Genomic DNA, 21,184 nt, shown 5'->3' on the forward strand with positions numbered 1-21,184 from the left:
CAGCTCTATATCCATTTACAGTCCTAAGGAGAATCCTAATGCGTTTGATGCTGCTGCTTTCTTCCAGTCAGTGGGAAATTTCCTGGGGATCTTTGCTGGATCATTTGCTATGGGATCCTCTTATGCTGTTGTCACAGCTTTAATATCCTTCATGGGTTGTTTTCAGAGAGATCATCAATATATATGTATAGTATCTGAACGTGACCATCTTTAATTTGAGCTTGAACCTTTTCACTGTCGACTCAAGACTTTGCAAACAATTAAGTCATGACTGACAAGACATTTAATTTGTCAGAATCCACAAAGACCTCAGACAAGCCTATTTCCAAATTTTATGCAACTCTATTTTAACATTAGGCAAGACTTTGGTCTTTACTGTTTGCAAATAGTGAGATATTGAGGTTTTGACATGTTTTGAGGTTAAAATGTGAATGTATGAACTACATGAACTTAATTGTGAACTATAGACTAGCAGCAATCACAGAAAAATGCAAGGCAAACTCCAGACTACAAAGGAAGACAGTCAGTCTACCTAAAACAGAAACAAAAGGCATATCTGTTGCCCTGCACTTTTTTTGTGTTTTACAGTTCTTCATGTAAAATACTATGAAGAATGAAGAGCAGCTATTTTCATATTTCTTGCATTGATGAAAATGTCAAACAAATGCCAATCAATACAGAACTGGACAAAATGAGCTTCTTTCCTCTATTTCTGAGGAAATAACATAAAATGCAACCGATTAAGCATTGGTTCAAAAACCACAGAAGCACTTCAAATAGCAGACTTGCACAATTCACTCATTTAAAACCTGTGCTGGATTTTCCTCTTTGAGATAATTTAGAAGTTGTGCAGTTTTTCCTGAATTTCCTTGTATAGATGGGGGAGGGAGGTGTCTCTCTTTTTTTTTTTTCCTGTTTGTGGACAATTTAAGCTTATAAAATAGTTGGTTTTTACTTCTCCTTAGCAACCTTTCATCACCTGACAAAATTTACAAAGCTGTGTGAGTTCCCCATGCTGGAGACAGGTCTGTTTTTCCTCCTATCTTGGAGCGCCTTCTTATCAGCAGAAGCTGCTGGTCTCACAGGTAAGTGTAGCATTTTATTGAATAAAAGGAGTTTTATAATATACCTCTAGCGTGGGAAAATGGCATGTTTATTTTGGGCATGACATCTTATCATCTTGTATAAAGCTTCTAAAAGCCAGTTGCTACATTGGAGGTTGTTTCATCTCTAAAAACAAATTTGTAGGGACATTGAATGGTTCTTCCAAAGACTTATTAAAGGAGGCTAAATTCCCCAGTCTTCTTTCCTATCCACCTACATTTTCCCAGCACTCTTTGTCCCACTATTAATCCCGCTATTTGTTGCCCACCTATAGAGCAACAGAGCAATAGATGACAGTAAGCATGAGGAACAAAATATACAGTGCTGTTTGACTGTCATGGCCAGTGAGCTCCTCTTCCTACTTTTCTTGTCTGGGTCTCTCCTCCTGTTTCCCTAGCCTCAATGCTAAAATGGAGGACAGGGTCGTCTTCACCTTTGCCAGTGGGGTGCAGCCACCTCTGGATTTTTCTGAAAAATAAATCATCTTGTTCAGTGTGCCTATGTAAACACCTTTTGCAACTGGAGAGAGGTACATTCAGGTCTTAGTGAAAAGTAAAAAGACACATATGTTCTGATTGTTCTAAATTCTAAATTTGTATAGTTTACCCAGGTAACCATCTATTGTGTAGAGTGATTCGAAAGAACAAACTTCATAATAGCTTCATCATTTTAATGTTCTTGATGCTGTCACCTCTAATTAGTGGCATGAAATGTCAGGGGAAGAAAACTGCTTAATGGGAGTGTTAATGCAGCCCATGCTGTTTTGTTTGCAAAATTGTTCAAAGCTTCTGAAGTTAATAGTTATATTTCCACTGACCTCTACAGAGCCAGCATGTTACTTTTTTAGTATTAATACACAATTAAAATGATTTTTGAAATAGTATTAACACCTGCATCTTCTGACATCTTTGCCTTATTAAATATATAATTCTGTGTCCTGCTTCCTGACAAAATCTTCAAGCTAATGAATACAAAGAGGGGCACATGAACTGAACAAAAGTGTTGTATTCTGTTTCATGGAGAAAATCTGTCCATTTTGTTTCTTTGCGCTTAACGGCTCTTTAAAATGTGATGCCATTACTAAAAATCACCAAAGAAGTATGATAATCTCTTGCCTTCAACTGAAGGTAATGATTTTCTAAATCACTGACTTCCCAATGAAAGATGTTTTAAAATACATTCCAGGCTGAGAACAAGGATCCTATGTTACATCAAGGACCAAATGCATAATCTCTAAGTTAAACATTATACCCAAAAAGGGGATTTGTAAGGGAAATATCAATATCTTTTAAAGCCCCAGGTGCTTTGCCAAAGGTAATTTCCATTTCTTGGGCACAGGAGCAGACTGCATAGGCACCAAAAAATAATTGTCATATGCCTTTTTTGCATACTGCAAATGAGATGACAGACAGTGCAGTCTCTTCTGTTAGTCACTCTGAAGAGTGTTCCATTTTTCCTTATTTTTGCAACATATAAAATATCTGAAATGAAACACTTACTGAATCCCACAGATGGTTTTTATGCTAGCCTTGGCAAGGAATTTTAAATGGACAGAAGAAGAGCCAGAGAAAGAGAGTGGAACAAAAGTCAAGATTCAATTAATGGGAAAAATAGAAAATTATAGGGAAATTTAGCTATTTCATATAAGTAAAGGAATTGGTATAGATTTATAAAACAGATTTGCTCTGCCAATACAGAAATTGCAAGGAAAACACGCAAGACCTTTTAGATCTGTCACTAGCCTTTTTTCAGGCATGTGTTGTGAGTTTCAGCTGGAAAATGTTTAATCACACTGTTGTAAGGAGGCAAAGTTTAATCTTGAGAGTTTTATCAATTAGGTCTTTGTTGTTTAGTTTCTGTGGAAGGCTTTTGTCAGAAGCTGTTAGAGTGAAAAAACCTCAAGGAGCCTTTGTTGTAGCTTCATAAGCTCAAAGCAATATTTTCTAAATATATTGACATTATTAATACTGTGTTAACATCACAGTTTAGAGTGGATATTTTTAGTTGTTTGGTTTAACCAGTTTTGATTTAATATTCTCTCAATCTAATCTGAAATAGCTCTAAATCTCCTCCATTGGTAGTATGATTTTAAACTTCCAGGACAAAAAAATTTCAGCTGAATTAGGTTCTGTTGGATGCATAGATTTCAGAGGTGGCTCTTGCAGAAGGGGAGAAGCTTTTTGTCCTTCAGAACACACTGAGCTTGTACTCCATGTGGTATCTTTTCCAGTCTTCAGCAGTCTCCAGCAATCATTAGAATTGAGAGACATTTCCAGTCTCTTTCCAGTCTCCAGCAATCATTAGAATTAAGAGAACATCATAGCCATGGAATGGCTGTGCTCTACTACCCCATTCAATGAACTGAATTCCTAGGTTAAAATCTTTGACTTCAGCAGACTCGCTTCAAAAATTAATCCATTGTACATCATTTACACCTATATTCATATTCATTTTCCTTGCATATTGTGGTTGCTCTACTCATTCCTTCTGAACAAACTTCAAAAGATTAACACAGACATCAGTATTTCCCTGTAGCTACTAAGTAATGTAATTTCAAATTAATTTTATTCTTGTAATGCTTTCCGCAAGATCTCTTCAATCACTACGCACCTTTTCAAGTCTAATACAGAAGTATGTCAATTTATAAACAAAGGACTATACTGTGTTTTGTGTAGGTATAGTGGGTGGTAGATCTCACTGTTGGACTTGTGGATTTTTTTTTTAACGTGAAAGGGCATTAGTACAGGGCAATATTTTATACAAAATTTATTCCTCTTCCTCAAGATATCCCATGATATATAACACATAATATGTGAATCTGACCCTGATTGAAAAATGGATACAATCAAACCAGCAAAACAAAATGCAAATCTGGGATGACTACACAATTATTGTTAAACAGATAACTACAGTTCATAAATTAATATAATCATTATTAATCTTATAGCTATATCATCAAGCTTTAACATATGCATGATAAATTGATTCTTACACAGTAGAATCTAATTTGTGCATTTTCTGATTTGCCCTGAAGTGTATAATTCCTGACTGCTAAGTTGTAATAGCACAGTACTATGGTAAGGTCAGTGTTAATAAAGCTGCATTCATTTCCAAACTTCATTACAGAGTACTTACTAAAAAGCTATGAAAAAACAATCATAAAAAAATAAACGAAACATTTGTCAAAACAAGTGAGGGAAGTACATCTTGCATTTATTAATTGCTTATTCTCTTGCTTTCTAATTGACAAAATTTGCTAATTTTTAAGTGATCATTCAGTCATTAGTCTGTGAAAGATTCCATGAAATGCATGGGTATGTAACATTCACCTCAGCTAGGCCCTCTGTATTTGCAGGTGTTTGAACTAAGCAGACACTCAAACAGCGGTTGATATATCATTCAAATACATGTATGTATCCATTTCATGCATACTTCAAAGTAATTTATCAGTGCAAAAGCATCAAAATTATGGCCAACTACTCTACTTTCCTAGTGAAAAGTGTCTCCTGAGCAGGTGTAAGAGATGCTGAATAAATTATGTAGATCCCAAAAGAAGGGTTTCTTCAAACCTTTTCAGCTTCTGATTTAAATGCCAGAGACCTGTGCTAGGAAAAACAAGTCTTGAAGGAAGAAATCTGGCAGGAGATCATCTTTGTTCCCTGACTGGTTTTCAGAACTCAGCCCAAAATGATTGTTGTCTAGTCATTATGAATTAAATAGTTTATGATCACAAATTTATTTATTCATCCCCAGCAATTATTTTCTGAACATTTCATGATATATCTGACGTGCTTTCTTATTTTGGGCCTCATACAGGAGCACAGTCTACCTAGTGACGAAGGGTTTTCTCCAAATATAAATAAGCAAATTATTTATGACTGATGTACCTAGGACTAGTCCAAAGAGTACTCCAAAGATCTGGTCTACCACTGGGGCACTTTTGTGCTACCCGTTGTATTTGGGACATAGCAAGAACAAATGCACCAACTCCCAGTTCCTTTAATACTGCTGACAAAGTGAATTCATCCTTGTAGCTGTTCACTGCTTCCATCTGTTTGCTGTGATTTGTCTAGGATCAGTCATCTACTTCCTTGCTTTATTGAACTGCTGGGACCAGTTCTTCTTCTTATATCCCTCTCAGAAGAGATCAAAACATTTCTTTCTCTCTGCAGTTGAGTGTAAGCACAGTGCAGTTTAGTATCTGATTGTCTTTAGTTCACTGGCCTGAAATTATTCCATGAAAGGACATTATTCCAGGCTTTAAATTCTCAACTTTGTGGTTTTCTTTCCTTATTCATATGTAACGTGTCGTGTTGTGTCATACACATAAGTAGGTAGACTCCATGCAGTAACAAGGGAGAGGGCATAGCTTGGCTTCTAGGTTAAAAGGAAAGAAACTTCTTCAGCTCTCTTAAGCTACAGTTTTGCCACTCCTAGAAGGAAAAGATGAAATTTGGGTCTAACTAGGAAAGCAGGCTCTTCATGCTTAGGAAGATGGCATTTGCACCACAGTGCAGAGACAGATGACAACCGGGAAAGTTTGACACTAATTACTAACCCATTACTTGTCTGCAGGAAATCAGAGATGGTCCTGCATGATCTTTGTGGTATTCTAAGACAGAGAATGTCAGGAATGAATCCTGTACTTCCGAGGATGTTCTAGACATCCTTTGCTGAAATAAATGCTAAATCCAATACTCTGCAGTTTTAGTTAAACCATTCACCTTTGCAACAGTGTCACTTGACCAGACTACGGACATACTTCAGGCTCTGCTTTGGTCTGGCTAACATGGTGCTGCTGTAGGTACACCCTTTTAAAACAGTAAGCGAAGAGGAGAAAGACATTTGCTGTTGAAGTACCTATTCTAGCACAGCGTGAGGCTGAGACTGATGATCAGTTGCATAAAATCAGACTAGTAACTCTTAGCTGAGGGTAAGTATCCATGTTAATTTGCGGCATTATTGCTAGTCAATAGTGTTAGGATAAACAGAAAAAACACTCCTAGCATGTCTAGAATAAAACCTGGCATGTCTCACCACGTTGAAGTTCAGGTCTCACTTGAAGTAGACAGGGGCAGTATCAAAGCTAATTTTTCAAATGAGGACCTAAAAATTTCCCTCAGCTCTGTCTTTTGTTTTTTTCTGTCATTCCAACATAAAATCAACCTAAGAATTACAAAGATGAGAGTTCCATGAGAAAAGAACCAACTCTGGTTCTGCGTTGGTGTAGGTTTAAGAAAATGATTAGCCACACTTCTTATCCATGGTGAAAACAGACTGAATAGGGTTGATGTTGCTATTTGGTTTATAGCCTTATTACTTTGATGAAGAAGACAGTGTCTCATTTCCTGTCACTCACAGATTCAGTCTGCACTGGTGTTGTGGTTTAACCCGGTCAGCAGCTAAACACCACACAGCCGTTTGCTCACCTTCCCCCCTCCCTCTCTGGGATGGGGGAGAGAAACGGGACAGTGAAGCCTGTGAGTTCAGATAAAGACAGTTTATTAAGACAGGAAAATAATAATAATAATAATAATGATAATAGTACTACTAATAATAATGTGTACAAAACAGTGATGCACAATGCAATTGCTCACCACCAGCTGACCGATGCCCAGCCTATTCCCGAGCAGCCGGCCCCCCACCCCGGCCAGCCACCCCTATATATTGTTTAGCATGACGCCAGATGGTATGGAATACCCCTTTGGCCAGTTTGGGTCAGCTGTCCTGGGTCTGTCCCCTCCCAGCTCCTGCTGCACCCCCAGCCTGCTCGCTGGCAGGACAGAGCGAGAAGCTGAAAAGTCCTTGGCTTGGTGTAAGCACTGCTCTGCAACAATTAAAACATCAGCATGTTATCAGCGCTCTTCTCATCCTAATCCAAAACATAGCATCCCACCAGCTACTAGGAGGAAAATTAACTCTGTCCTAACTGAAACCAGGACAACTGGTATATGCCCAGTGGGCTCTGTGGAGATATTCTGACATAATTCCATGAATTCCATTCCATTCTGACAATATTCCATGTTGTTTGATTTAAATAAGTTCTCTATTTTCCAGTTCTCACTTTCCTCTTTTCCCACATTTCACCCTTTGATGCAAGATTGGGTCATCTGTTGTACTGTGGCATATGCAGCACACTGGGCATCCCTACATCCCTGAAGCTCTGGAATGCTTCAAAGTTGGGGTGAAATCCAGTCAGTCTGCCTTTTTGAAAGAAGTTCTACATTCTACAAAGGAGTAATTTACTCCTTTGTTTCCCCAGAAGTTAGAGTGTTGTTTTATTTGTATATTTTTTTTCTAAATTCTTACTTTTACCATTAAAAGACCTGACAACTGGAGACACAATCTAAGTTTTTTCTCTCTGATTAGCAAGTTCTGAAGTTTAAATTGTAGCCAGTCACTTTGGTTTTCATTAAAAGCACCCACTAGACATGCTGCCCTTCTCTGACAAAGTACAGATTTTTTTCCCATTTTAGCAGAAGATATTGGAAAATGAGGGTATATATCCTTTTGCCTATTTGTGAAATGATTGAAGGATGTTTATCCTCTTTTGCTCACAATACAGAAATTATTTTAAGATTAGTATGTATGCATTAATTTTTATAGTGTCATGTTAATGTTCACAGCATCAGCAAAATACTTTTAAAGATATAAGTTACTCCTTTGTCCTTCCTATATTATCTAGTTTTTATCCTATCAAGGATTTCAACAAGTATTCAGCAAAACTAAGTTCTCTAATTACATTAACAATTAACAAGTTATTTCTCTGTTACATAGGAAACAAAAAATCAAGTAAAATGGTAGGCTTTTATACCTAATGAAACCTTTTCAAAAAGATTAAGCTTCAGCTGAAACTTCACTAGTGACTATCAACATTGTATTGTTAAGTTTCTCGTTCTTATATCAAGTGAAAATTTTCAGTAACTTTATCTATAGAGAGACAAGCAGCTATATTGCACTCAACAGCTGATTACCCATTTAATCTCTAAACTTTTCCTGTTCACATTGTGTTCAGCAATTGTAGTACTAAGTCTCTCAGCAATAGCTAACTTTGCCACTTAAAAATTGAAATAATGAAACAATACTGAAAAAGTGAGCTAATCTACAGCACCCTGAAATTACAGCTTTGATTGCTAAAGACTGGTAAAAGGGACTGTCTCACTTTATCTGCCTCACTGCACCTAAATAAGTTCTGTTTACAGTTCCAGAATTATCACGTTTATTCTTAACTATTTCTCTGTGAAAAAAAAGCAAAAATTTAACAACCTAATTTATATGCCATATTGTATTTTGCAACCCAGCTAATGTCAAAATTCAGCTTTAATAGTCTTAGAAAGAAATCCATACTTCATCCCATTTTTTCCTTCTACCTAAAAAGTTCCGTATTTGCCTGTTTAGGCGCTGCTCTCCTCTTTCTTAAGTAGTTGCATTAGCATGTAATTGGTCGTTAGTCTTAAGTAATCATTTTTAAGGAAATGCATTACAATTTTCTGCAAGCTTTTTAATGAAGCATTCATTTTGAAAGACATAGCTGGTACATATTAAGCCTCCAATTGTAGCGATTGAAATATTCCACCTCATTCCCTGGGAAACAGGGTTTCTGGTTTCTACACTTGCATAATTACACGGTTCAGATCATTTATTCCTATTGTAAAATCAGATTTAAGCCATTTTATTCCTTATGTCACTCAGTTCTCTTGCTACCAATAATTAACAGTTTCTTAGCAGTCAAAAAGCATTGTATAATCATAGTTGAATTTACTAGTCAATTTAAAAATGCAAGACTTGGCATGACGATGATTCATGTAGAAGAAAGTAAATCACAAACTCTTATCTCCATTCCGATTACTGAGCCTGGAGCTAGTGACACTTAGCAACATTACTGATTAGGTATGGTTTTTTTAACTCAGATGTCATTGTTTGAGCATCCCATTACATATTTTAATGCCTTGAGAAATAATAAACTCTCCAGATTACTTCTTCACAATAAAATACAGTTACCAAGAAAAAAGACATATTTAGAAGAACAATTATGCCTCAATAAAAACATGAACTTCCTGGAACATATTTAGTCAGTGACAATCTCACCACTACCCATATTATTTACTGCAAAGAAAAGCCTTAGTGCAGTTAGAAAAAATATATATATCAATATATATTGTGGATGCTCCATCCCCGGAGTTTAAGACCAGGTTGGATGAGGCCCTGGCATCCCTGCCCATGGGAGGGGGAGTGGAACTAGATGGTCTTTAAGGTCCCTTCCAACCCGATCCATTCTATGATTCTATGATCAAAACAGGCACAAGAAAATAAATATTATAAAACAAAGACAGCAGTTAAAGCTCAGTGGAATATCTATTGGCTGCAGAGCCTGTGTTCTGTAGGAAAAGGACCGGTAAATAAATAAAGGACCTAGAAGCAAAGAAAATGTCTAAGCTGCTTTGTGGGAGAGAAAAATATATATATATATATTTGCTTTCTCATTTTTTTCACTTATTCCTTGTGCTAAATACATATCAGTGTTTTGTTCCTCCATACTTTTATTTCCATCAAGGGCATATTAATGCCAGGCCTTAGTTCTTCCCAGAAACAAGAGAGGCTTGCAAATAAAGACAGTTGGATCTTGTTGGACAGCACTTCCATGGTTAGCAATCCAAAGAGAGTCAGAAACTTGAGAAAGATGTGGTAAGGTAGTAATGGCAAAGTGGTATGTATTGGTGTGCTTTTCCCCTGCACACATACTCCCACAAGTGAAATAGTTTTAGCATTATCTAAATTTTTACTTTTTCATGTTTCCTTATCTCTGCTTTGCTTTAAGGGAGGAGGAGATTTCACCCAGAGAGCCACAGAGGCCCTCTTGCTAAAATTCAGACACTTGGAGGTTTGGATAAGACTGTTAAAGGACCTGTCAAGGCACCAGCACTTTCACCTGCTGCTTGTTCAGAACATTACTACCCTTCGTCCCCTGTGACTGTGTTAAGCTTGGCCTGCTTCTTTTAATCCTTTTGAAGTAGCAGATTGTTTTATGTCAGTTTTGCTGTACTGAAGCCTGCAGCACTGTAGATTTTGTACCCCTTACTGAGCTCCTTCCGGCTGGTCTTCATAAATTCAGGAGAGTCACTGTCTTGGAGAAGCTGAGAGAAGCCTTTCCCAGTTTCGAGTCCAGGCCTGAAGGCACAGAACTGATTATTTTCCCAATTCTGAGAATTGGGAAGCCTTTTGCTTCCCGTAGAATTGATGTATATGATTCAGTTCATGACAGTTTAACCCAATGAAAGCCTAGAAAGCTGTTACACAGTCACATTGCAATGATGAATATCGCCCAACCCTGGGCTGGTATATTTGTGCTTGCTTTGATGCCTCAATGAGTTTTGTAGAATTCGCTAATGTTATTTCAGTACACGTCAGCAGCCTATGAGCTAAAAATTACCTAACAAGTCGCAGAGCAGTCCAGGAGGAATCAGAACTGTAATGCCAATCAGGGCATGTTGTACATCTTAGACAGGAGGCAGCAAGTGGAAGGGCTGAAAGGCATAAGAACTAAAGCATCGTGGGATGAATGGCAGAAAACTGCCTGTCTGTGAGCCCTGGAGATCACAGGCATGCTGTGACCACACTGCAAGCTGGCTTTGTACAGAACCAGGGGATGCTGAGGAGGTGTGTGTCTAGAAACCCAGCAGAACTTGTTTACTCTTCATGCTTCAGAAATGTGGGTGGACAGGGAAATGATGATTGAATGGACATGAACAAGCCCTGAGCTGTTGTGTAAGTAACTATCAATGTAAATATGCCCGGAGTTTAAGAAAAACACAGAGCTTTCTTCTTCGTGAGCATTTGCATATGATCACTGGTGGACACTTTTATTTTCTATTTTCTTTTCTGTGTCAGTTTCTTCTGCTTGGTCTACGTCCAGAGCTGACAGCAAATTGCAGTTACAATCATATCAGCTACTCTAATTACAATATGGCATTGCAGTGATGTTACTCAGCGGTTCTAGTGAGTTAGAGGCAGGGTCAGGTCTGGGGAGAAAGTATTTAAAAATGAGAAATTATTTTTTTCCTTTCCTATTCAGTCTCTGCCAAAATTTTCATATAGTCTGAAGTCCTTCATATCACAATTATTTTAGTCCTGCCTAATTGTCAGGTTATGGTCAGATGTTAGCACATATTAATTCAAACAAATTATACTATGCTCCCGGGCCAAAGGCACAGCAGTAGAAATGTTATGAATGCCTGACGCCAGCTAGAAGATTCAAGACCTTTATGGTTTTTAGCAAAGAAAAACTTCTAGTTTATTTGAAAGATGCTCTTATGAAACATATCTTACAGTTCTTTTGTTACCAAATGCTTTTAACAGTCTAATTAGCTTTTTCATGCAGCCCTTTGAAAGACCTAGGAAAGAAAATAGAAGCAGCTAACTGTCTTTTCTTTGGATTTCAGGTATTGTTGCAGTCCTTTTCTGTGGAGTCACGCAGGCCCACTATACCTACAACAATCTGTCATCAGATTCCAGGATGAGAACTAAACAGGTAGGGCATGGAAATAACTGACTTTATGTCTTCAACTGGTACAAGGAATAGACAGACATACTGGAACATAGCTGGATGGGATTCCATTAATGTAAATGAAAAGGCCCATGACTTCATTAGGGGGAAGATGAGATTTTGCCAGGAAAACAGTAACAATTCTCTGGCCAAACAAAAAATGTGTTCTTCCCAAGAGACCCAAAATGTCAATCACGGAGATGAAGAGTAAGGAGATAATAGTTTACAGCAGTTTCCATACAAAAATGCTGCATGGTTAAAGAAATCCAAGAGCTCTGGTAAACAGGAAAGAAGTGGTCTGAGAAAGTAGACCCATATGGACTTTTAGAAGGGGACTGTAGAAACAGTCCAGACTGTCCAGCCCCCACACTTGAGCAATGACATCATTTTATTTCTATCTCATTAAAAATCTGATATAATTATAGAGATTGTGAAAATTTTCCGTTTTGTTATTTAAAGTTTAGAGATGAGAAATTACATGAGCTGCTTTTAGTCCAAACAGGTGAGTAGTATAATTGTAATTATTTTGAAAAACTTGGGGCTGTTCTCAGTACAGGAGATATTGCATTGCAATGTTGAAAATATTTTCCAGCACAAGGAATAATATTAGACTACCTTGTCACTACCTAGCTCCTGAGACAAGTCATTTAAATGCTGTTTTCTTCCCTTTTAATGTTGACTCGTATGTCCCAAGAACCCCAGGTTATAGAAAATCTATCTCTTAGAACAAAATGGAAACATATGCTCCAAGGTTACAATTTTCATGATGCAATCTGGTACCCTTCTCAGCAGTTCCTCTGTTGTAAGCATTAGAAATTTTATGCAGAAAATTTCATCTCTTCTTGCACATCTCAATTTAATCAAAAATCCAATATTCTATAACAAACAGTTTGATAGAAAAAATACTGGCCACAGTATCAGTTCAACTGTCAGACTCTCACAGATTTTAAATCAGAAAATGTTTCTGGTTCGTACTTCCAGAATGAAATGTTAGCTAGCAAACAGGGTAAGTCTTCTCAATTGCATTTCTTCATACCTGCAGAAGCTGTTGATACTTCGAGAAAATATTCCAGCAGAAGACAGTAACTTTCCCTGGTGACTGTATTTTAAGACAATAGCATAGCATTTATATCTACTACAGATTTTTTTTTATTTTGCAGATATACTGAATTCTATGTGCTATTACTGCCCTTGCGTATAATTGTTGAAATTTGAATACAAGGCTTTTTCAGAGATTCATCTGCATGATTTAGTGATACATAGCTAGAAAGAGATAGATGGCAAGGAAATTCCAATTACATATGAATATTTTCAACAACAGAATTAGCATTTAGTTTAAATGCATAATGGTTTTGTTCATGTTCATGCTTTTATTCCTTCACATTCAGCAGTTCAAAACAAAACAGTGAAAATAAACTGAATCTACACTTGAACACACAGAAAAAGAATTGTGTTTCTCTAAGAACCTATGAGTTTTATGCACCCTTTCAATTCTGTTTTTCTCTTCCCCCATAAACTCTTAATCCTCAGCCTCCCTTACAATATTACTGTTCAAAAATTGTTGTCAAATTCCTCTGTATTCTTCTAATTTATTTTCTAATCCATAGATCACCCGTTCATATGTAGCTGTTTCGGTGAGATCTGCACTGTCATTTTCTTTCTCTCCCCCCAAGAATTACCTTGAAGAAAATTTACTAAGCCACACCCTCAGCACTGTCACAATCATGTATGTCTTTAGTGCATTATAAATGGACATTGTTGCTCAGACAGATGGCCTCGCTCCCAATTTAAATCATTTTTATTGCTCATTACTGGCCGAAATCACAGGCTTTTCAGTTCATTTACAGAATTATTCCAGGGCACTCTGTCTCTTTTGTTACAATATGACAGGCCTTTCAGTAAGGATTGGTGAGCTGTAATGCACACTGACAAGACAGTGAGTTAAGGCTGGAGCTAAAACTAACGAAGAACATGGAAATCAGATTTAAAACTGTAAATCTGACTGTGAAATTGTGTTAGTTGTCTTTAAACAAATGTTTTTTCTCCTTTATTTTGCATAATCTTCTTTACATTTTCTACTGGCTGTTAGCATTTCATATCTTGATGGTAAAATTCGCTATACAATGACAGTGGTGGTGTTTCTGGCCATATTGCTGAGTCCTACATTTCTCATAATACCTCATCATTTGGTCTAAAAGAACACACAAATAAAAAGAGACTGGTATGATTTTCTTCAGATGTTGATATAAAATTAAAGCCTATTTAAAACCTTAAATTCGCATTTAAGAACCTCTATTAAGAATGGCTGCTGAAAGATGCTGTATAATTATTAGTCCCCATGTATCCTTTATTATCCAGTCAATCGCTGATTAACATTCCGTAAAAGAGAAGTATTACATTTTAAGGATCTGAAACTTACAGACTCTGAAACTACAAAGTAACATAAATCGTGTCACAAACAATGGATTATTTTAATGCTGTCATAAGAAAAGATGACAAAGATTTAGTGAAAATACAGACTTGAGAGAGTTTTCATTCATACAAAAGTCCCAAGTCTCACTAAGTATTCAGACAAATTCTATGTGTTTTTATAGCTTGTTTTTAGTGTGAATGATGTTTTATGGCAGTATTTTTAAGTCATCATCATTGACCTGATTATGGTCACAGTGATTTTAACATTAAAATTGACACTGCCTTCCATGGCAACAAGATTAGGTCAAACAGAGTGTTCCTGAGTTGGATGTATATAAAGTTTAATTTATCCAGTATATCTTCAGTGAAGGAGAAGACGAAACTGCTAGGACCTTATCAAAAGATATTTGATTCTGTGCAGCTTTCACTAGAATTATTTACAGCTGCAAGTATAACCTCACGTTATGCTGCAGGCAAACAACAGCTGCTTCTAAATCTTGGGACATTATGGACCATATTTTGAATTAGGTTCTTCAGATGTACAGTTGTATTTGGTTGATTTGCTCAGCTACAAGTAAGTCAGCGGCTGGGCAGGATGTTGCTAGATAAAGAGAAATTACTGGCTTGTTGAAAGTGGGCAGACTGTATCTCTATACATCAGCTCTAGAAAGGGATGCATGGACAATACTGTATTTTCTGCATGAAAAGAAGACATTCATCACTATTTTTTTTGTCTCTGCCCTCCCTCAGTTTCACTCAAATACCAAACTAAGACCAGCCCAGTTTCCTATTGATGGATTATTAAGAGAAGCTTCTAACTTTCTCTAACAGCTATAACTGTTATCCAACATAGTTGTGAGTTACATCATCTAGTTATTTTCCTTTAATTCCTGGGAACAGTCACAATGAAGAGAGAGTAATACCTCTCTTTGGGTAAGTGTACAAGGGTTTGGAGAACTCTGCTTTCAGACCAAATGCTGTGCCAGCAAGGTATATAGATTCTGAAAAGGGAATTCTGAAACACATCTCTGGTGGAAGCAGAGAAAGGGAACTACTGAAAGGCACAGCAAAGCATGTCCAGCCTGCAAAGGGGTATGTTACATACTGCCCTGCCTGTCTCCAGTCATTCCACCAGTCTAAAAGTTGTTTACATAGTGACCTCTGAAATACTTGTGTCTAACAAGTTCGTGAGGGCTGCTTTCTGAAATTAAGTGTAAGGGGCTCTCTTACCACATTACTAGTTAAACAATTACTCACATTTTTTCCTGATCCTGAGAGCAAACCCATTAGGGAACACCTACCTTATAGAGAAAAGTTTCTGGCCTGATTGTTCAGCTGTGCTGGGAGTGCAGTATGTACAAGATGTCGTGTTAAGATTTCAGTGGCCCTTCACCTCCAAGGTTGAGAACAGGGTAAAAGTAAAACAAAAGAACTCAGCGCTGCATAACTTCTGAGTAACTTTACTGAAGCACGTAGCATTACTAGGACTGCTTGAGCAAACTAACTTATTCTGAAGGATTGAAAATTCAGACTGGGATCTTAGATCTTTGATCATTGATGGATACTGATTGATTCAAATTTTAATCTCACAATAAGGCAGATATGATTATCTCTGATTATGGAAAGTCATCACCTTACAGAGAGGTAGTTAGTATCTTCTGGAAAACTCTTGAAAATACAATCAGTTCTTAAAACTGGTTTAGCTCATGACATAGCTATACATTTTTCGTCAAGGAAACAGGGTAGGGATTAATCATCTAATATCTACATCATAAGTTGAGCTCTATTGCAAAAGCTGTTGGGTGTAAAAGGGTTGTGTTTATAAGCATATTATTTCATTTAATGCTTATTAACCATACCGATTGAAGAAGACTGATGAAAGTCACAAGTATATATATTTATATTTAATTCATCAAAAACAAAATCATTATAGAGACTGGACCCTGATATGCCACTGAATAGCTTTGATATAGATTTTAGACTTTGCTGTTCCATCCATAGTTATAGACTGACTTCTGAAGCAAACTGGAACACATCTGAACACATCTGAACAGCAGGATATAACTTAAAAAGTGAATTACCACAATGGTGATATCCAGACCTACCAGACAGGGGAAAAAAGTCAGTGAGTCAAAGGAGTGTTTCCTGAATACCATCAGATTGATTAGTGAAATTAATGTTCTAGGACTAAAGGCAAAGAGGTAGCTAAAGTCAGCTTTTAGCTCCCTATATCCAAATGAAGCACCATCACTGTGATCTAGGTGTTTTACTGCATTTCTACTGGCTTCAATATCTCTATAAACAAGTTACACAAAAGCAGACCTACACTCAGTTTAAACAACAAATCTCCTCTCTTTAGATACAGAGGAAATTTCTACAGGATTCTTCCCTCAGCTTTCTTTTCCTAAGAAAAGAAATAATCTACTGCAAATTCTGCTCCAGTAGCAGAATGCTTTCTCCTGAGCTTGTAATTGTTAAAAGCACGTGCCAGGACTGCAGCTTCTGTTTTTATCTTCCCATGAGAGAAGGGGAACAGCTGAGTAGAGATGGCTATGTGCTACTACTGCCCAACTGTGTCAATCTGCTGTTTGTGAGGCATCCCACTCATGACACCTTGCACCTGTTGTGCATTTGGGAGAAGCAGCCCTCTCAAATCAGAGGGACCAACAGCACAAAACGAAATGGGTTTACTGCTCCTTATCTTAAAGCCTCCACAGTCACACAGGACAAGTATGGGCCCTCTGGTTTTGGTCCTGCTATTTGTATGAGTCCTTAAGAGGTAAAACATTTAGAGCTATGCATACTTGTAAAGCATACAGCCTATATTAATTTAGCTCTGGTTAATGACAACTATTTTCTGTTATCAGACGTTGGATTGTTTATAGATAATTAGTTTACGCTTCTAGGAAGAAAAGGCCACAAAAATGTCAGGATATAATGGCTCTTACAATCCAGTCTCTTGACTTTTAAAAAACTCGAGAGCATTTCAAAACCAAGGAAAACCCTACTTGTAGCAAAATGTCTTTGATAATTAGCAAAGGAGCAACCACCGCAAAACATAATTCTCATCCTTTTCAAATGAACAGCCTAATTGGCAGCTGCTGTTGTGATTTGTTCAGGAACTCTACTTAGGAAGAAATGGCCTTTAAGGCACTGAGAGGTCAGGTGTCTCCACGTAAATGACTGGCAGAGAGAAAGACGGAAAGAAAATAAAGTTATCTTTGAAACAAGACTACCACCAGTACCAGATTCTAATCAGTCCCTGCCTAAGTGCTCTGCAGGAGGAAGCTGTTTACCCAGCATCCCACAATCACTGCGCCTGCAGGAAATTTTCTTACTAGGCTATTTTTTCATTAGCTTCTCAGATATACAGTACCAATGAAATACAGTACCGGCTGAAGTAAGATGACGTGCTTGATGGTTAATACTGTGAGAGTAAAATGGAAATTCTGTCTAACTAATAGACGAAACTCAGGTCTGGCACTCTCAGACAAAAAGAGATCCTTGCCTAAAGGAGCCAATAAAGTGCAAGTTCCTATTGAGCATTAAACAGGTTGCATGCATAAAGCACTTTCTTCCATTTAAGTGGAGACCAAGCATAAAAGTCAGGTCTGATGGACATTTTCCCTTCTGCCCCATGGTTTATTTTCTGCAGCTGAACAACAACAACAATAACAACAAAAGCTAATTTCCAGCTTCTTTGAACCCATTCAAGTCCAGACTCAACAGCAATAAAGACTGGGGCTTCAGCCAGTGCTGCTCAGGAAAGAGTCCAGGTGACCAAGCTACAGAGGTCAGTACAGTCTGAAGAAGCACCAAATTATGATAACAAGAATGAGAAAATTAAATGCTATCTTGGGAAGATTTATTCCTATTGGAATAGTATTAGTATAGTTTTATCATTGTTTTAGCCAATTTTGCTTAAATTAAAAACTTTGGAAATGTTATCTTAGGGAGGAAAAAAAAGTCTTATTTTCTTATATATTTCACCCAGATTCTGGGTTCGGGGAGGGGGGTTGTTTGGGGGTTTTGCTTTTTTTGAGACAGGACCTATAGAAAAGCCTCCATTTTGCAACTATTCAAAATGATCAGGAGGAAAGCAATATTCTCTCTGCTCCCTTGTCTAAGATTTAGCTAACACTCAGATGCTGAAATCATGGCAGAAGATTGTACTGGGTCCCTAGATTTCTCTAACTTCAGGGTATTTTCTGTCTTCTTATAGAAATGTCCCTGTCACTTGTCCTTCTGAGAGAGGAAAGTTATACAAACATGAAAAGGTTGCAAACATACAGAAGGAAAGAGGGAGGGAGGGAGGAAGGAAGGACGGACGTGGCTTATGCTGCATTTAGCACATGGCTGATAAGAGTAGATATGTGAAATTGTTTAGAAATTTCTGCTAATTTTGGGACAGCTAACATATGGAAAACATGACAAGTCACAGTTTTAGACCCTGCTAAAAGTCCAAAAGCTCACATATCTTTAGGTATTAGCTATCCTTACAGCTTTAGCCTGGCACCGTGGTGAGAAGCAACCCCTCGTTGTAGCCACTCGCTCCTGTCCCACCCTTTCTCTTACAATGTCCAGGTTTACCTCCCGAGGCACTGAGCTCCAGCTGCACCACCAGCACAGTGTGCACTTAGCAGTGCCTGCCTGAGCTGGACCTTCGTGTGCATCTCTAAAGTCAGTGGGTCTGTTACAAACAGGCTGCCCTAGTTTCTAAATTGCCTTCTTATCTCTAATTGAATATGCACCACATGCTTAGTGCTTGTAATAATTATTACCTTTAAAATGGACTGGAATTGACAGGAAGTGTACAATTAATTTCAGTTTTCTACAGAGTTATTTTCTGTGTTTAGCAGAAAAAGCTGAAGATGGGAAGTGTGCCAGATGCATTGTTTGACCAGATGTACCATAAGATCTTATGGAACCCTGTAGAATTGTATAATGCTATAAAGAAAGCTAAAGCTGCTTACTATGTGGGTTTAACAAGAAGAATCATAACAACACAAGAAAGTCGTGATTTCTGTAAAAGGAATTATACTACCATGTCTTTCAATCTGAATTTCTCAGCAAAATCCCCCATTATCTGACTGATGTTCCTGATTACTTAACATGCTAAAAGAATGTTAATCTGCACTCTCCTCACATGCAGCTCCCCTTAAATTTATGTGGAGATGTTTTAATTGTTTTCTCTCTTTTACCTGTGTGCTACGTGATGGTTGGTAAGCAGATAGGAAACATTGCTACAAGATGATAACATTTATAACTATAGTATATCGCTAATTAAATGCTTAAAAAAAAAAAAAAAAAAAACTTTTTCAAAGGAAGAGATCAGACACATTGCTATCCTAGCCATAATACTGAAAATACTCAGTGTCCACATACAGTAATCCTGTCCGTATATCCAATTCTACACTCTATTCTTTAATCTGTTTTTTTCTCCGGTTTTGCATACCAGTTTACGTGTTTCCTCAACTGAGAATGTGCAGATTCACCCTGGCCTCATTAGTTTCTATCAAGCATGTGTCCCTTTGTTATCAGCATTTTTTAAGGAATAGTATCTTCCACCCACACACACCCATGAATAAAGAAAGTATTTTGGACCTATGAAAAAAAAATCTTGAAAAACAAAGTAAAACAATTTTTATTCATTTTGCTTAAGCACAGGAAATGGAAAATACACACGCTCAAATGTAATTCACACCCTGAAGAAAGCCAGAACTGTAGTGAAAGCAATAATTCTTACAGAGAAGCTCATCTTGTTGGAAAATGATGTCATTTTTGATGCTGGTAGGCTAAGGCAGCATAATGCCATATGCAAACTAGTTCCCAAATAGCTTCATTAAAGTTTTTACAATCTGTTTAAACATTAAACATTTTCTTTAAATATTAATATAGTCCTTTGATTGTTAAGGTTATAGTTTACTCTTTACGGCACAGTAGCAGATGCCAGCCATTAGCTAACATATACCAACTGAAATTAAAACCTACAGGCCAAATTCTCATTGGCATATAGAGGAATATATATGGGAATTCCAAGTGGAGACACATGCTGTATTTTCTTTGAAAGAGGCTCTGAAATACAAATGAGACTCTCATATGTCTAAATCTGTATGGGGGAGTCAAATTGTATGGGGCTAAGTAAGCTACTGCAGAATCAAAAAGCTGATTCATAGAGCTATGCAGGTCATGTAATTTTATTTCACATGTCTATTATTGTATCTCTCAGTCTTTTCACGAGAGGTTTGAAGAATGACCTCTGAAACATTTCTCCTTACTGTGAGTTGCTAGCACTTATCCCCAATTTTTAGGTCTGTGCCCATGCAAAGATCCAGCCTTATACCTCAACTCTGTAAAGTGCATCTTCTAGTGTTGTGAAGAGAATTTCATCTAAGTACGTTGACCATCAGATCAGGTCTCTTCCTAATTATTGATATCTCCATGTCACTGCAGTTGTTGAATACACAGGGAGGAAAAGCAAAACAAAATCAAACTAATCCTGGCCTATGAAAATATTATTGCACCATCAACATGTAGGACTGAAACAGAGCAAAGTGTAGTTTAATATCCCATTCTTAGAGTATATATAGTTACTTTTATGTTGAATTATATTTTAGTCAATTTCTGATTTTTCTAAAAGCTGATAAATACAGCATCCCCTTAAACACTCATGATCACAACTCTTTCATCTTAGAATTTGTGACAGAGATTAAAAATAAATAAATAAAGGTAGGATTCTTCATGTAAGTATCTCTTCATTTTTCATACAGGTAAACAAATTTAATAGTTTTATGTCAAGAACTAAAGTCTTCTGACTTTAATGAGATTTGGATTATGCTATAAATGAGGAGGCTCCAAATATAATATTAATATACAAGTAAAAGTACTGAGATTCTTTCTTAAAATATAGTAATGTAATATAAAATATTGTCCTAATCGTAATGATTTTCTCTTTAATTTTCTCTTTGTCTGAAACACTGACGCTTCACATGTATTGTGTTAGGTGATTTTACTACAGGATAGTGAATTTCCTGATTATGGAATGAACCTCTGTAAAGCATCTGTTTTGTATTACTTTGTGTTGTTTATTATATATAGAATAGAACAGAATAGAATGGAACAGAA

General features: G+C 37.1%; 2 protein-coding genes across 6 annotated transcripts in view; both read left to right on the forward strand.

Moving 5' to 3' along the window:
- Positions 1-977, forward strand: part of LOC136791438 (sodium/hydrogen exchanger 9-like) — an 86,275-nt gene extending 85,298 nt beyond the window's left edge. Inside the window, exon 8 of one of the 2 annotated variants that reach the window (XM_067002352.1) lies at positions 4-969. In XM_067002352.1, the coding sequence (XP_066858453.1) occupies positions 4-214 (211 nt within the window). In that variant the 3' untranslated portion in view covers positions 215-969. Of the gene's footprint in view, positions 1-3 lie in introns of both variants that reach the window. The other variant, XM_067002354.1, reaches the window with a different exon arrangement.
- The window catches only part of LOC106036201 (sodium/hydrogen exchanger 9), a 138,379-nt gene continuing 117,434 nt past the window's right edge, over positions 240-21,184 (forward strand). Inside the window, exons 1-2 of one of the 4 annotated variants that reach the window (XR_001207154.3) lie at positions 240-1,085; positions 11,544-11,632. Coding sequence is in view for 2 of the 4 variants with exons in the window: in XM_067002349.1 (XP_066858450.1) it covers positions 1,013-1,085; positions 11,544-11,632 (162 nt within the window). In the remaining 2 variants the exon portion in view is untranslated. The remainder of the gene's footprint in view (positions 1,086-11,543; positions 11,633-21,184) is intronic. The other 3 variants (XM_067002349.1, XM_048063202.2, XM_067002348.1) reach the window with 3 other exon arrangements.

This window comes from Anser cygnoides, chromosome 9, assembly GCF_040182565.1.
Source record: "Anser cygnoides isolate HZ-2024a breed goose chromosome 9, Taihu_goose_T2T_genome, whole genome shotgun sequence".
Lineage (NCBI taxonomy): Eukaryota > Metazoa > Chordata > Aves > Anseriformes > Anatidae > Anser > Anser cygnoides.